At 41.3% G+C, this 16,009-nt stretch overlaps 1 protein-coding gene across 31 annotated transcripts in view; it reads right to left on the bottom strand.

Moving 5' to 3' along the window:
• NRXN1 (neurexin 1) overlaps positions 1–16,009 on the bottom strand; it is a 1,129,265-nt gene that overhangs the window by 555,469 nt on the left and 557,787 nt on the right. For all 31 annotated transcript variants that reach the window (XM_048518867.1, XM_048518884.1, XM_048519026.1 and 28 more), the window contains 3 exons: positions 10,251–10,373; positions 4,769–5,150; positions 1,656–1,846 (listed from right to left, as the gene is read on the bottom strand). In XM_048518867.1, coding sequence (XP_048374824.1) covers positions 1,656–1,846; positions 4,769–5,150; positions 10,251–10,373 — 696 coding nt within the window. The remainder of the gene's footprint in view (positions 1–1,655; positions 1,847–4,768; positions 5,151–10,250; positions 10,374–16,009) is intronic.

Raw genomic sequence — 16,009 nt, 5'->3', positions numbered from 1 at the left:
CCTTTGTCTGAGCAGCTAAGATTGTTTTACGTGTGTCTGTGTATCGACAAAAATAGCTCTTCAAAAATTTTTTTCTTTTAAGTAAAACTATATATTGCCAGAATCAGCAGAACCAGCTGAGTACAACAGAATCAACAGAACTAGCTATGTATTTTTTGAACTGAAAAGGTACCCAGGACTGGAGCCTGCAGAGCAAACATCCTGGGGCGACTTTCAGCAGATGGAGGCAGGGAGAATCCCTTCAGCTGCTCACAAAGTGTTGGGTGCAAGCTGACGGTGAAACTGAACAGAGATCAGATGGGAAACATAAGATGCCCCCTGAGCTCTGCATTCCACACAGCCAGGCGTAGGGGTAAAAGGTGCACTTTGAAGTGTTTTTTAAAAAGACATTTTGCACTGAAATAAGACATCCTAAGAACATTTTGGGGAAAAGGCTGTGTGGAGTGTTTTCCCAGGACGCCTTTTTTTTTCATCCTCAGGGTATCTTATTTCAATTGAGCGGGACAAACCAGTGTCGTTTCATTGGTGATTTCCACACAGCAGAAATAAACCATCTTGGGGACATTTTAAAAAGTATTTTGGGGAAGAAATTTGCACAGCCTTCTCTCCCAAAATGTCTTCAAAGTATTTTATTTCTCTCAATCTGGGTTTTCCAAAAATCACTGAACTATCTTTTCCCCCCAGTCTGGGTGGAAGACTTTTCCTATCTGCAGAGTGAACATAAGCAGTTAGGAAACACTTTATTTCTTGCACCCAAACCTCTTCCTTTCACTTGCACCTGCCATTTTGTATGCTGCAGCAAAGATTCGCCATGAAAGTTCTCCACAGAGGTTTCCTCTGCTTGCAGCTCATCTGTGCTCAATTTTTGTGTAAAAAGTAGATGAATACTTTGTTTTGCCTAGAAATCCATTACATTGCCTAGTAATGTGTTGTTTTTTTCTTTTTTATTTTGAGGGGGATGTCTGCAAAGCTACAACATCACAATTAGAGAAGCTGCGATATGTGCATATTTGTATCATTGAAGCTTCACAGCCATTGCCCTCAAAACAAAACAAAAAGGAAAAATGTCGTGTGCTGGATCACTAGGCAAAACAAATGCTATCTACCTTTTACATGGAAATTGCACATGAATGAGTTTCAAGCAGAAGAAACCTCCATGGAAAACCTTCACCAACTGGCAGAGGCAGGAGAATCTCTGCAGCAGCACACAAAATGGCAAACACAACTCTGAAATTGACTAGAACTCTGTCGGCCAGCAGGCGGGAGAAAAGCACAGTTCTGGCTGGCAACACTTGTGTTCTCCATGCTACAGGAGCACCAAAAAAAAAACCCCAGACCTTTTTAAAACATCTGCAGGATGTTTTCTTTCTGATGTGCAGAAAGGACCATTGTTTGTAGTCACGTGAGCCAAGCCATTCAAAATCAAGCTTTTTGTCTCAAATCAATATTGTGCAGGAAGGCCTCAGGCTACCATGAATAACCACAAGCTAGAATGAATAACTTTTCAATATCTATAACACCTTTGGTGAACCCTGTGAAGTTTGCATGCTTGCAAATATTGTGAAGCTGGAGGCAACAGATAAACACACTGTTATATCACTCACTAAAATGAAAGGTTTAGTAGAACTATTTTGGTGTATAATATTATAACTTACTTTTCAGATCTAAGTTTCTTGCTCCCGCTGTGCTCTGTGTTGTGATTTTTGTGTCAATCTTCACTGTATGGAGGTTGTTGGTATCTCGTGATATCATCACATTGTGCCACTGGTTGTCATTCAGAGGCTTATTGGAACTTCCCTTGATCAGATTGGCACCATTGCCCAGATCAAACACATAGTGTAAATACCTACAAAGAGTGAGAATAAAAATAGGAGAGCTTAATAATGTTAAATGGGAAGCTGGATGAAACAGTCACAATCCCATTTCTATATTTTATTTAAACATGACAAGCTAGATGTGGTAGTATGTATTTACATCTGTCTGGTTCTTATATAGGGCAGGGGTGGCTTAGTTTCCCTCACCCATGTGCTTTCCTTAACAACAACAACAAAAAAGGAATTACATGACAAAGTATATGGGGAAAACTGACGCTCCTCCTTTCACCTCTTTATGGAAAATAGAGCCTATTTCCTTTTCATCTTTGCTGGGTTCCATTGCTTTAAATATAATTTCCAAGCATCTAATTTCTGACAAGGAAGCCAAACTGGAGGGAAGGCTTCAAGTCCTCTCAAAAGAAATAGCAGACAGGCTGCTTCCCCACCAACTCCTACTTTATACATATACAAAAAGTATCCAAACATAGTTTTCCTTTAAAGCATTGGAATATTCAGAAGATCTTCCCGCAGTGCTTTGTCAACCAAAGTCTTCAACTCTCACTTGTATCTGCAACAATTTCTCCAGCACTAACCTAGGGTAATGTTCTACCACAGGGGTCTATAACCCGCGGCTCTTTCAGCCTTATACCATGGCTCCGCATGGCCTGGAGGTCGGAGAGTAGTGTGGGCATGTCCCTCCAGCCCTCCAGAGCAGTGCTGGAAGGAAAGGTGAGTGGAGGGGCCGAACCGGAGGCAGCTCCACATGGAGCTGCCTCTCTGGCTCGGTAGATCTTTGGGGCCATGGAAAACGGGTCCAAATGGCTCTTTGGTAAAGGTTGCTGACCCCTGTTCTACCCAAAGACCCACATTTTCTATCCCTTTAGGATGTATGTACCCCACAGAATAGTGTCTGTTATAGCTTACCTGCCATAGGTTTAGCTTAACTTCCCCAAAGAAACCTGAAGAGATAATAGTTTCCTAAAGGTGCTATGAATTTTCTTTTGAAAGTTATTAAGCTTCCTTCATAGAGTTCTTTGAAGAGAAGAACCAGGGATATGGATTCCTGAACAAATCTGAATGGCAGATTATGTTCTAACACTTAAACCAGGGTGATATTCATCCTGTACACCATCCTTCATTATTCCAAAGCTGGGATGGGAGAAGAAGAGTTTGAATTTATACCTCCACCTTTCTCTCCTGTAAGGAGTTTCAAAGCAGCTCACAAACTCCTTCCCTTCTCTCCCCAAAATGGATACTATGCAAGGTAGGTGGGGCTGCTGACTAGTCCAGAGATGTACCACCACAAAATGGCATCCAGGGCGACCAAATTCCCACTGACCTCTGCCATCCCCACAAAAAAACTTTTCATCCTCCAAGCAGTGCCAGTTGGCAACAGACTGGGGATGGACGTTTCCCTGGCCTTAACCCCACCCCCAGTGTGTTGCTGGCTGACACTACTCAGAAAAGGAAAAAGGTTTGTTTTAGTGTTGTTGTTTTTTGTGGTGGTGGCATGCCAGCGGGGAGAGTTCCACGGGAGGGGAGGGAAGTTTGGTGAGGGGAAGTTCAGCTGAGGGCTGAAGGAGGAGAGGGAGCAGAGGCAGGGGGTCAAAATGCATCCCACATGTGGCCCAGGCGAATGGTGCCTGGGTCATCTGCCCCTTCTGCCCTCCCTAGTTCTGCCAGTGGACTAGTCCAAGCAGACTTCATGTGGTGGAGTAAGGAATCAAACATGGTTCTACAGATCAGAGTACACTGCTATTAACCACTATACCACACTGGCTTTTGCTGGCTGCACTTCAGACAGTAGATTCAAAAGAGAGCATCAATTTCCTGATTCAGATTTTTTTAAATGGCAATTTTTCATACAGAGAAGCAGAATGTTGCATTTAATTTTCATTGCTGAACTATCCAAGAAAAGTACAGTTCTAAGTAGAGGTAGGCAAATAATCTGATAAGAATACCCCCTCCTGGAAAAAATACCTTGACAGTATTTTTCAGGTTTTTTCTCCTGAAAAAAGGCAGCAATAAAAGGGAGTCAAATAAGCAGGACCTTAAAAATGCCATTTTTTTCCCAGCATTTTTCAGGCCACTTTGGACTTTTTTTTTTTTAATAGAAAACCCCCCTCCCCCTCAAAAATTGCATGTTGGACCCAAAGACACAGTTCAATGTTGAGCTCAGTTTGGCTGAGTCTAGCTATAGACTGCAGTTTAAAGCAGGATACAGCCAGGGCAAGCTCAGCATTGAACTGTGGGCTCGGCTCAGCTGGTCCAGCTTTATACGGCTGGCTCCATCTCTGAAGCTCCACATCTGAAATCAGGTGGATCTTCTGGGGACAGAGCCAGGTGTATAAAACTGGACCCAGCCAGGCCAAGCCTACAGTTGAACACTGGGCTCGGCCAGGCTCAGCATTCAACCCTGCCTCCCTCTAAACTCCACGTGAGTCTCAGAGGTAGGCATATTTTGGGTACAGGTTTAACAACTTGAACCTTTCTGGAAAATCCAAAAAGGTTTTTGAAAATTTCTGGGTCTAGTAAACCTGAACCTGAAAATTACTGGGTTTTTTTAAATTGCCCACCCCTAGCTTGAAGTTCATTTTACACCATCAGCTTCAGAACAGAACACTTTAACAAATACTGTAAATTCTGTGCAATGTCACTGACACCTGATTTATATACTATCATTGTCAGGAATTTTTGGTAAGGAAAACTAACTTCTCCTTCTCTCTCACATTCTTACTTTCAGATATCCCCAATACATATTCCAAGTCATTTAACTTAGGACCTCAGTACATCAGTCATGCCTAAAGTGTTGGCTCACAACATGGCTAATCTGTTGGCTCACAACAACCAGAGAGAATGAGATGTCTCTTCCCCATCTCATACAGTTTACTGTGCATTCCCTCAGACCTCAAACATGACTCTCTACTTTGACTGTACTTGAACTGTATGCATACCCTTTTACTAACTCAACCACGATAAAGTCGTTTCCATCCCCACTGTTGTAGAGTATTAACCCATCAAATGATGTTGTTTTGAACTGGAAGAACAGGTGCATAGAGGTGTAGGCTTGCAATGTGGCAAGAGCGATGTAGCTGGCTTTCGTCTTAAAGGTGACTGGATCAGCTATGATGTTCCTGAAGCCAAACCGGGCATTTAGTTCACAGTAATCAATGTCCCCATTTTTACACAAGTCAATGTATGCCATGCCATTAAAGGTGAGACTTTGCAGATGGCCGATGAAGTTGGAAGGGACCGAGGACAAATAACGGCGTTCTGTTATGATTCCCGTCTCTATGTTATGAAATTCCAGTCTTGTGTGATCCCCAGCCATTTGACCTTAAAGAGAAAATGAGTTTGGGGAAATTAATGTTAAGACAAAAACTTAAAACTGGTTCTAATGCTTGCTTATACAAGTTTGTTCCTCCCTCCTGCCTTTATCATCTGAGTTTTCATGTCAGATGGCAGTGAAAGCTTCAGAACAGAACAAGTAGCATCATCAGACCATGTGGACCCAGAGTGATGCTTAATGGTGACTATGTATTTGGAATATTTATGTACCATTTTAGATTGAAAGAATACTCAAAGTAGATTACAAAAAACAAAACCACATAAAATAACAATAATGCATGATAAAAGGAAGTGTGACAATAAACCAAGTTATAAAACTATCATATAGAAACCAGAGATAAAAATCAGAAACCCGCAATTTAAGGGAAATCTCAGTTAATTAAAAAAGCACCCCAAATTCCTAAAATTATGGGGCATAATACTTGAAGGAATATCTTGTTCATACTGTCCAGCCTGCCAGTTAATATCAGCCTCTCAAGGCCTGCTGTCTTTCAGGGGGAGGAGGCTGGGGACCATACACCAGGCAGTTTCTGCGGTAACCTTTCAAATACCCTCCTCTTTGAGGCTCACTTGGCAGAATTTTAATTAGGGGGTTATATTACTAGCTTTTAAAATGTAGGCTCAGTTTTATGGATAGTTTTTATGCAGCTTGTATCTAATAGTTAGTTTGTGTTTCTAAAGGTTTCGGTGTGTGTGTTTTTTTCATTTTCAACTAACACTCTGAATAACATAAAAATATTCTAATTAAAAGCCCTTAAAGGACATTAAGGTTGCAATCCTGAGTGCTATCACTATATTATTATATTCACTCCCATAAGTATCACTGAATCCTCTGGAATGATGTTGTAAATGCCCAGTGGAAGAAGTTTTTAATCAGTTTTCTAAGGCAAAGATGAGCTGACATTAGCTGGGATTTCTGGGGAAACATACATTTAGGCATGTTTGCTGAAAATCTCCTGCTCCTGAGAGGTGCTCACTGAACGATATCTTAGAGCACAAATGCTGAGCTTGAGTGGCCAAATGTAGTGGGATAGAAGAGATAAATAATTAAAAATGGGTTTTGAAGTGAGATTAAATGTGGGTTAAATATCTGTAAAGACTAAGTGTTACCAGCCTCCAGGTGGTAGCTAGAGATCTCCCACCATTACAACTGATCTCCAGCCGATAGAGATCAACTCACTTGGAGAAAATGATCACTCTGGACAGTGGAATCTGTGACATTATACCCCATTGTCTCTCCTTTGCCCAAACACCACCCTCCTTAGACTCCATTCCAAAATCTCCAAGAATTTCCCAATCTGGAATGGGCACTATGATGTTTAATGGTCTTAACTCAAGTATGGGCACTATGCTTCTAACTTCTACAGTCCTCATATTTGCCTACTCTTAGGTGGAGTCTGCACAGGCAAAAAACAGCACCCCTGGAATGGTAAAAACACCGTTCCAGCGGTGCTGTTCACACAGCTGTTGCCTCTGCATCGAGGCAGTGCCATGCATCCCCCCTCCAGGGTGGAAACACTGATTCCCTGCCTAGTTTCCCAGCTGGCGCCAGGCAAACAGCATTGGAATGGCGCTTCCATTTCCTCCCATACTTACCTTCTCTCCCTGCAGAGCTCTGCAGGAGCAGGGAGGCATACCCACACTGCTCTTTGACTCCCAGGGGTTGGAGGGCAGCATGGGCATGCCACCCTGTCCCCGTGGAGCTCCGCAGGGAGAGAAGCAATGGTGGGATTCAGCAGGTTCGCACCATTTCGGCAGAACCGGTTGTTAAAATGGGGCTTGTAAACAACCAGTTGTTAAATTATTTGAATCTCATCACTGGAACCGGCTGTTAAATTATTTAAATCCTACCACTGGAAAGAAGGTAAGTGTGGGGAAAGAAAATGGCAGTCTCTCCATGCAGAGGCACCTCCCCAGGCCGTGGCCGTTCTGGGGCCGTTTTCACCTCAGCGTGTGAATGGTCCTGGGGCTTCACCGGCATCATATATGCTGGTGGGAAGCCATTGTAGGGCCTCATGTGAACTCCGTCTTACTCATGTCTCCTGTCAATCTAAGCTGACTATTCACAGCACCTGAATTTTATCCTGAGTGTTTATAGTCATTAAGATAATACATCTGGCACACAATTAAGCATGAACATCCCCCTCCACACACACATTTCAAGGAAGCTTTAATTTTTCTAACTGTTGCTGTATGGGGCCTCCTTTTTGTCAGTTCTTCTGTGAGCTGTTGTGCAGGATAGGGAATGCTGAACTCTCTTGGTGGTGTTTTTGTAATTGTATTTAAGTGTACTCTTAGTACGGTAGTAAGAATAGAAAAACTGCAAATGTTATTCTAGGACTGTTTTCTAATCTGTAAAGACTAAGTGTTACCAGCCTCCAGGTGGTAGCTAGAGATCTCCCACCATTACAACTGATCTCCAGCCGATAGAGATCAACTCACTTGGAGAAAATGATCACTCTGGACAGTGGAATCTGTGACATTATACCCCATTGTCTCTCCTTTGCCCAAACACCACCCTCCTTAGACTCCATTCCAAAATCTCCAAGAATTTCCCTTTTCATGAAAAAAAATGAATGCAATTCTGTGAACTTTATATTAGCACAAGTCATGTGGAGAGGAGTTTTTGTAGAAACTCTTGTCAGTGATGAAAAATATTCCTTTTTAAAAACCAGGTTAGGATACTCTGAAAGAAGGTGAAAGTGTTTTCCCATTCAGAGTATGGGAAATGATGCTGATCAAAAAAACATTTCCCTCACTCTCAGTTGGCTTCGGGACATCACTGCATAGCCAAATCTGATTGGCTATGCAGAACAGCCCATTAATGTACAGTTGCAGTTACTATTCCTAGGAAGAAAACCCAGTTGTTGTTGTTTTTTAAATGGCACTGAAACATAAACAAATTAGGGAATAAATAGAGAATAAAATGCTTGCATGTGAATAGGAGATGATGGAAACACTCCCTGGCAAAGCAGAGCAAATGTTCAAGGCTGAACTACTCTTCGGCATGAATTCATCTGAGGAAGAAGTGTTTAAAAATGGTTTTGATTCATATTCAAATTGAAATTTTATGTTTAGTCATTTCAGATCATTTAATTCATTCTTATGGGGTAGCTTCCATTCTGAAGAAAGCTTTTTTGAATGGGGTACAATACACAGAACACAAAATTTACCTCAGTATTAGACTACATACAAGGGCAGACTGGGAAACTAAAACAGCCCTGGAAAAGGGCTCCTCCTTCACTATGCCCCCTTCACTATATAGAACTAGATAGAAAGGAGACACTACCATGTTCCTCCTTCATGGCCCCTTCATGGCCACCTGTATCCAACAGAAAGTAAGCCTGGTGTGGTTTCCACATACCTTGAAGTCTGGCAAGAGGATTTCAATTGAATTGCCTGGAATTTTAAAATGTAATCTATAGATAAAGCTACCACACTTTGCATCAATGCAGTACTTTAACAAAAGGTCTGCCATGCTTGAGTAAATTGCAGTGACCATATTTACAAGCCCCATATGGAGGTGCTATTTCATTTGATCAATGGCTTCTTGAAATCATGCCCAGGCCAGAAACATGCTTGTGCCCCTGCATATTCCAGCAGGCTACCACATGGGGGCCTCAAAGTATCTGAATTAGGTTAAAGTCTGTCAGAATGTGATTTTCTCTCTCTCGCGCCTTCATAATGTAATATCCTGGCAGCTTATGTTTGAGAGTGACAGTTTTTAGAACTGAAGAGCAATAACAGAACAGGATGTTTTTCAACATCATATACACCTTGGACACGTGTGTCAAAATGGAATTCCATTATTGAGACACCCAAACATAGAACCGCCTGTCATAAAAAAACACATACAGATCCCGGTCACATGTTTAGATTGTAACACTAATGCAGTAAAGAAATGCAGGGGAAAGCGGTGCCATATAATATTTCCTATAACTTCCATCTCCTTACAAGTGCCCTATCTTTTTTTTACTGTTTGAAAATTCTGTTCCAAAATTGAGAACATTTTTGCATTAATATTTTGATATAAAACTATGTTTGATCAACTAAAACCTGACTCAGTATGCTGGAACTTCAACAAGTATTCAATCACAGCTTCTAAATATTTATTCTCTACTGTTTCCACAGAAGGGGGAGAATCAGATAAATTTGTATTTTGGTCATTACACATTCTGAAACTCACCTAAAGTCTACAAAAACACAACTGCTTTAAATAACGACAAATTTTGAAGATATCTTTGCAAATTAAGGGGGAACAGTCCTAGTAAGCTACTGTTTGTATGCTTTGACTTATTCAATATTCTGCATTTTTATATGGGAATGGTTCTACAGCCTGCATAATGCAAGGACAAAATATTCTTCTGTGTAATAAGTATGGAGAATTTTTTTGGTTCACTTTTTAAGCAACTTTTTTTTTTGTATGTATAGAAATAACTTAATTGTGGTAGGCATTTGATTATCATCTTTTTAGGATTTGGGAGAATCCATTGGAGTTTCCAGGCTTTGGAGATAGTGCTCAAAGCTCTGATTCCCTAAACACAAGTCTAGGTCACAAAGGACATGTCATGGTAATGATTTCAGTGACCCATCTTGGTACACCAAGCCTGGACCTTAAGTTCAGTGATATTGGGAACAGGCCTGTGCACATGTTTGGTGAAATAAACATGGTAGTGCTGCAGATGGAGGAATGTCCTTAAGTTGTATTGTACAACTCTGATTTGCACAAGCTGAGTGTGCAGGCTTTTGTTTGGAAGTTACTCAGACATACCAGATCCATTTAATATCCCAGATTATTTACAAACAGGCCCTGAAGGTGTTTGTGCATCCTCACTGACTTCAAAGCCACCAGGAACTTAGGGTGGTTGGAAGGGGATCATTGTATGGACATAATCTGTCATTGTCTCAGACAAACTGCCAATAGGAACCACAGTAGCCCTGACAATCAGAGCACCTTAGTCAATGGTAGCCCAACATCCTTCTGGCTATTCATCCCCGCTAAGACATGCAGGCAGGTAAGCCAAATCACAGTATTTCTGCATGGACTGAATTAAGATCAGACAAATCCAGATTCACTATTATTATTACCTGTCATGGCTTGTTGGTCATCCACCATTAACTTTAAGCTTTTTCCTCGCCGAACCACACGTACTGTGTGCCACTCATTGTCATTGAGGTTATAGCCAGCAAAAAGGGTTTCTGGACCTTTGCCTGTAGGGTATGCCAAACAGTTATTATGGAATCTTTAACTCAGTCAACATGTGAACCTCACAGAGAGAGAGAAAGAGAGAAAGAGAGACAGAGAGAAACAGAAGAGAGAGAGAGACTGGCTGGAGCAAACATTTCATATATATCTATTTTGAAAGACACAACAACCTGGAAAAGTATCAAGAAATATGCAAGCTTCAAATGATAAGTGTGTTATTTTACAACATTCACAGAAGGTATTTTAAAGTTGGCAAACTGGCTTTTCATAAATGGGCACAGTCAATACAGAAGTGGAGTTATACATTTCAAAGGATTGTGTAGGCTGCAGCTTTTCAGTTAAATGTGCTAAGCTGGAACTACAAAATTAACTTTATTCTGGAGATGAATATATGTAGATCCTACCCAAAAGAGTTAGGTGTGGTGTAAGAGAGACACCATGGCATATTCATGCAGCAATTTTACTGCATTAATGATAAATGCTTAATTAAAGCCATGCTAGCAATTTAATGGAATCTTATGACAGTCCTTTCAATGCACTGTACTCATAATCTCTGAATGGAGAGGATCACAGGAGGCTTATGAATGGGTCATAAATCTGTCAGCACAGCTCTGACCTCTAGACAAGGGGAACTATTCTGCTTTCTGTGTTCCTAAGAGGCTAGTAATGTGTTAGGCATGGAGCAAAACACCAGAACACTATTGCACAGAAACTGCAGGTCCTCTGGTCTGTTCAGTGGACATACAGCATCCAAGTCCCCATGTGCACAATATCTCTGTTCATTCTTTAGAGTAAATGTATATGCATCCTGCATGTACATGCACACATCTTATTTGTAAGGAACAGCATAAATATGTTCACTTTAAAAATAAAACAGAACAGTTCTTAGATTAATGAACTCACACATGCAGCTGTACATGTGTCAAATGTAACACAAACCCTGTTTCAGTTATTTTTTCCATGCATATGGGGAAAAATGTGCTTGACTGGACCCTCCTCAGATGTGTGATCAGTGTTTTGTCTGCAAACAGCAACAAACATATTTCAGCCTTGACATGTGTGTACCAGACCCTGATTTTCCAGGGTTCTTTTTCACAAGCACTGAGTTGAAAATATGCAGACGGGGGTATTTCATATACTGCATTGTCTTTATATATGTAGTAAAACATGACTGAAAAGGGGTAGAAAATTACTTAATGTGTGTTCTGTGGAAAATCAAGTGTACATTTTTCATGGATTATATGTGCTGGTTCTGGTGGGTTTTCCGGGCTGTGTGGCCGTGGTCTGGTGGATCTTGTTCCTAACGTTTCGCGTGCATCTGTGGCTGGCATCTTCAGAGGTGTATCACAGAGGGAAGCCTGTTACACACTGTGTAACCACGACCACACAGCCCGGAAAACCCACCAGAACCAGTTGAATCCAGCCGTGAAAGCCTTCGACAATAGATTATATGTGCATTCACTGTAACATGAGAACAAAGCTTATGCCAATCAAGAAATGCAGGACACTATTTATTTGCTCACTCAAATTTTATTCCACCTTTCAGTCTGGACCAGATGACCAAAGGTATTCTACGGTGCCTTGAAAGGCAGAGTGGAGGCCAGGAAACAAACTAGTTCACAGTATGAAGGTGGAAGTTAAGCCAGCCTCCTTCCCTTTTCTACCTCTAGCTTGCCATCCAGCTGCAGCAGCTTATTAAAGAGGGGAGGTGTCAGTACCCTACTGAGTGGCAAGTCAAACAGGGAGAAGAAGAAGAGTATCCTATAAGGAGACTCAAAAGGGCTTAGAAATTCCTTTCCCTTCCTCTCCCCACAACAGACACTTTGTGAGATTGGTGGGGCTGAGTGAGTTCTGAAGAACTGTGACTAACCCATGGTCACCCAGTGGGAATGTAGGAATGGGGAAACAAATTTGATTCACCAGATAAGACTCTGCCGCTCATGTGGAGGAGCGGGGAATCAAACCAGGTTCTCCAGATTAGAGTCCACCGGCTCTTAACCACTGTACCACACTGCTTCTTGGAGCAGATTGTCCAAGATTCCACTTTTCTTCTTGTGCTATACATACAAACTGTCAGTGCATATAGATCCTTGTGATTGTAACCAAAGTGTGAATTCTGGACCAAGAAGTATTTATAAAACTTGCAGTTGATAATTCATCTATCAAACTGAGAAAAGTTTCTAGTCCCCATACTTGTAGACAAAAGCTTTGAGAAATGTGACTTTTTTGATGTACACTCAGCTGCGAGTTAAGTGGCAAGTATAACACTAAGCTCAGTGTTAGGTCAACTTGCATAAAGGTTCTATGTTTATTGCCCCCATCCTGAAGACAGAGCTTTGCATACAAGCAGGCTTCCATTTGTGTCCTGATGCAAGCAAATCATGCCTTTGGATTCACATCTGTATTACAATGCTCTTCCAGGCCCTATTGAAATGGCTGGCCAGTCCTTTGGATCCAGATGGGGAAACATATCCAGTGTCTGGAGCTGAATCTCTGAGCCAATGCAATGCTAGAGCTGAAAATTAATTCAGACCTTCTGGATTTGTTCCTAGCTGCTACAGTGCTCATTATATTGTCATTGGTTTTTGTTAGCTGTTAATTCATTAAAATGCAGCTGAACTTTTCAAAGTTTTAACCCTGTATCTGTAGCTTAGTAATTCAGCTCAGAACAAATCAAGGAAACATCACACTGGATTATTTCAGAAATGACTGTATGTTCATCCATCCATTTCTATTTTGTCTTTTTTGTTGTGGTTTAAAATAAATGTTGGATCTTCTGGAAACCAATTAGGAGTTATATGAATAAACTTAAACCCCAACAGATTTTACCATTTGATGAATCATCTAGGATTAAATAAAAAATGGTTTCTGTTGACCTAGTAATTAATTAAAAATCTCTTTCTGAAACTTTGTGTATTTTCTGCAACATTGTACAAGTATAATAAATCAAAGTTTTATGCCTATTAAAGGTTAATAAAGATAAAGATAAAGAATAAATCAAAGTTCACACATTTTCTGTTTTATATTTGCACATATTCTTCACAAGGCTGTGCAAATCACCAGTGTTTGTAACACTGTCTATTCACTACATTAACATTTACCTCTAATCTCTCAGGGGGAAAAAACTGTAGCAATACATGCCCTTCATCCAGGTCATAAAAGCATCCAGTTCAGCAATCTATTGTAATATGGTGTGATCCTTATTGGATTCCTTAAAATAATGTCTCTGGTAATGATTTGGTCATTTAGTTTTACTGCAGCTGTCTAATAATGTACACTTTCATGATTAATGGGCCAGATATAATGGGTATACCAGAATAAATGTTGCCCAGACAAATAGTAAATTTGTGCTTGCCTATTCATTTATATGGCTTTCCGTTTATTTATTAGCATAACATTGTTAAGTCTTGTGGTAGCAATGTTGAATTGCTAAAACATCTGTGGTTTCTTTTCTCGCATTTATAAATGTAGCTATTTTCAGCAGACTTCTTTCCCTGAAAATATTTCTTCGCTAAGTTAATGGTTGTCAAACTTTTGTCTTTGAGGAAACTCTTTCTGTATTTGCTTTGCTGAGGAATCACTTCATTTCCCCACTGCATACCTGTATATCCTAGAGGATTATTCTATGGTATAAACTTAATTCATGAAGGTTGCTGAATGGGCATTACTACCACTCCACATGAATTGAGAGTACACCCTGGAACATCAAAAACTCCACTGAATATTTACATTGCAGGGTGAGATCAATAATGTGGACAATTGGCCTTTTCAGGAAATGTGTCCCTTAACAGTAACCCTGTTAGAAGTTGTCTATACATTACCTTGACTTCCTCAGAAACTATTTTTACGTAGTAATGTTACAAACATGGTTGTAAAGTTCAGCAAATCATGCCATGCTGCTTCAGTCACCTGAATGTAGAGCATCTACATGAGCACTAGATGATCCTATAGGTTGTCCTTGTAAATCATGGTAGAGTGATGGTGCATCTAATTTTTGAGTATATTGGTATTTCTATAAAATCCTCTCATCTCCATCAGCAAACCCTCATTTGAGACACAGACAAGGCCTCACTATTTAATTAGCACACACAATAAGATTTTCTTTATGGGTGATATTCTCATGCCAGATAACATGTTATTAGAAACAAAACAAAACAATTATAGGGTTACCCCAGCTGATCAGAGCAATGAAAGCATGTGGGATTAAGGACAAGGAAGACAAAGGTTGATTCCCCACTGAGGATTAGATGTGTGCTCATCATGCCAAATATCCAGGTTTCCTGCAAAACTCCCCACTTCACCAGCACCAAACACGCATTCATCCTGTTTCTGGCGCCTCCCCCCCCCCCCATGCTCAGCACGTGTTATTTTAGAACCTGCATGGAGGTAGACCTTTTCAAAAAATGCGTGGGCAATCTGGAGCGGTGGGGAAGTTGGGGGTGGGGGTGAATCTGGATTCATTTTTCCTGCTGCTGGGCTTTCTAGTTTAAACACTGTTGAAAGTGATGCTGTTTGGGGTGGATTCCAGCATCACAGTGGCTGCCGGGGCGGGGGGAGAGGGGGCAAAACTCAGATTTTGCACTGGGCTCCATTTTTCCTAGCTATATCTCTGCCCAGAGGGGAGGGCAGAAGGGGCTGCCAGCTGGAAGCCCAGTTGGTGGGGGGGCAGGGGAGGGTGGAGCAGGGGAGTCTGCTGTCCCTGACCTTGGAGAGCTGCTTTTATAAGCACTGAACCCAGGGGCAGGGCTTGGGGAGGCATGGCCATGCCCCCAGGGGCAGATGGGGCATGGCCCCACCCCCGAACCTCCCCCCCATAAAAAATTTATACCTACGTCCCTGCAGTGGGCTGTGTGTGATGCGTGCACAGCCTTTTTTTAATTTCATGGACCAGAGATCCACGTGGATACAAAGTGGATACAACGTGGATACAAAGCAACATAGGGCCAGTTTTGATTGATTGACTCGGTAGAAGGTGATACAAGCAGTGCTACACATTGTATCCACATGGATCAGACTACATGGAGGTGCGTGGAAACAGGGCTTTGCTTTAATCACCTGATTTTTCGTCTCCGCGTAGAGTCATTCTACGCATGCTTGCACAGATGTGGATCCACAAGGTTAAAAATTAAAAAAAAAACAATTCTTGCTCCAACACAATGCAGCAGCCAACCAGGAAAGCACCTGAGCAGATCACGCGTTCGATCCGCCAACTGTAGGGAGTCCTGTGTTTCTGCTTTGTTACTGGGAACAAGGATCATTTGGGGGCCACAAGCTGCAGTGGGGACCATCAAACTGTGATCAAAAGGTGCCAAATCTTTCCAAACCTGGATGTATCTAGATTCATTTTTTCAGTGGGGAATCGACCAAACAAGACTAAAGATGGCCACCAGTAAAAGACAAACTGGCACATAAGAGATTTCAAAATCAAGTGTTCTCAACAAGTGTTGAAGAATGCTTTAAAAATTACTTTTCAATATTCACGGGAACAATCACAAAACTGGTAAATATGGAAGTTTTAGCTCAGTTGGATTTACAGCCAAGTACAGAAAGTTGCCACACAGATGTGAGAGGAATCAGTGAGACTGCTTTGGAGTAAGAAGACTGAAAAGCTGCAATTTATGTTGTCTACTGAGCATGGATA

Source organism: Sphaerodactylus townsendi, linkage group LG01 (genome assembly GCF_021028975.2).
Source record: "Sphaerodactylus townsendi isolate TG3544 linkage group LG01, MPM_Stown_v2.3, whole genome shotgun sequence".
Taxonomy (NCBI): domain Eukaryota; kingdom Metazoa; phylum Chordata; class Lepidosauria; order Squamata; family Sphaerodactylidae; genus Sphaerodactylus; species Sphaerodactylus townsendi.
The sequence above is the reverse complement of the archived record's forward strand: the minus strand, read 5'-3'. Positions and strand labels throughout refer to the sequence as shown.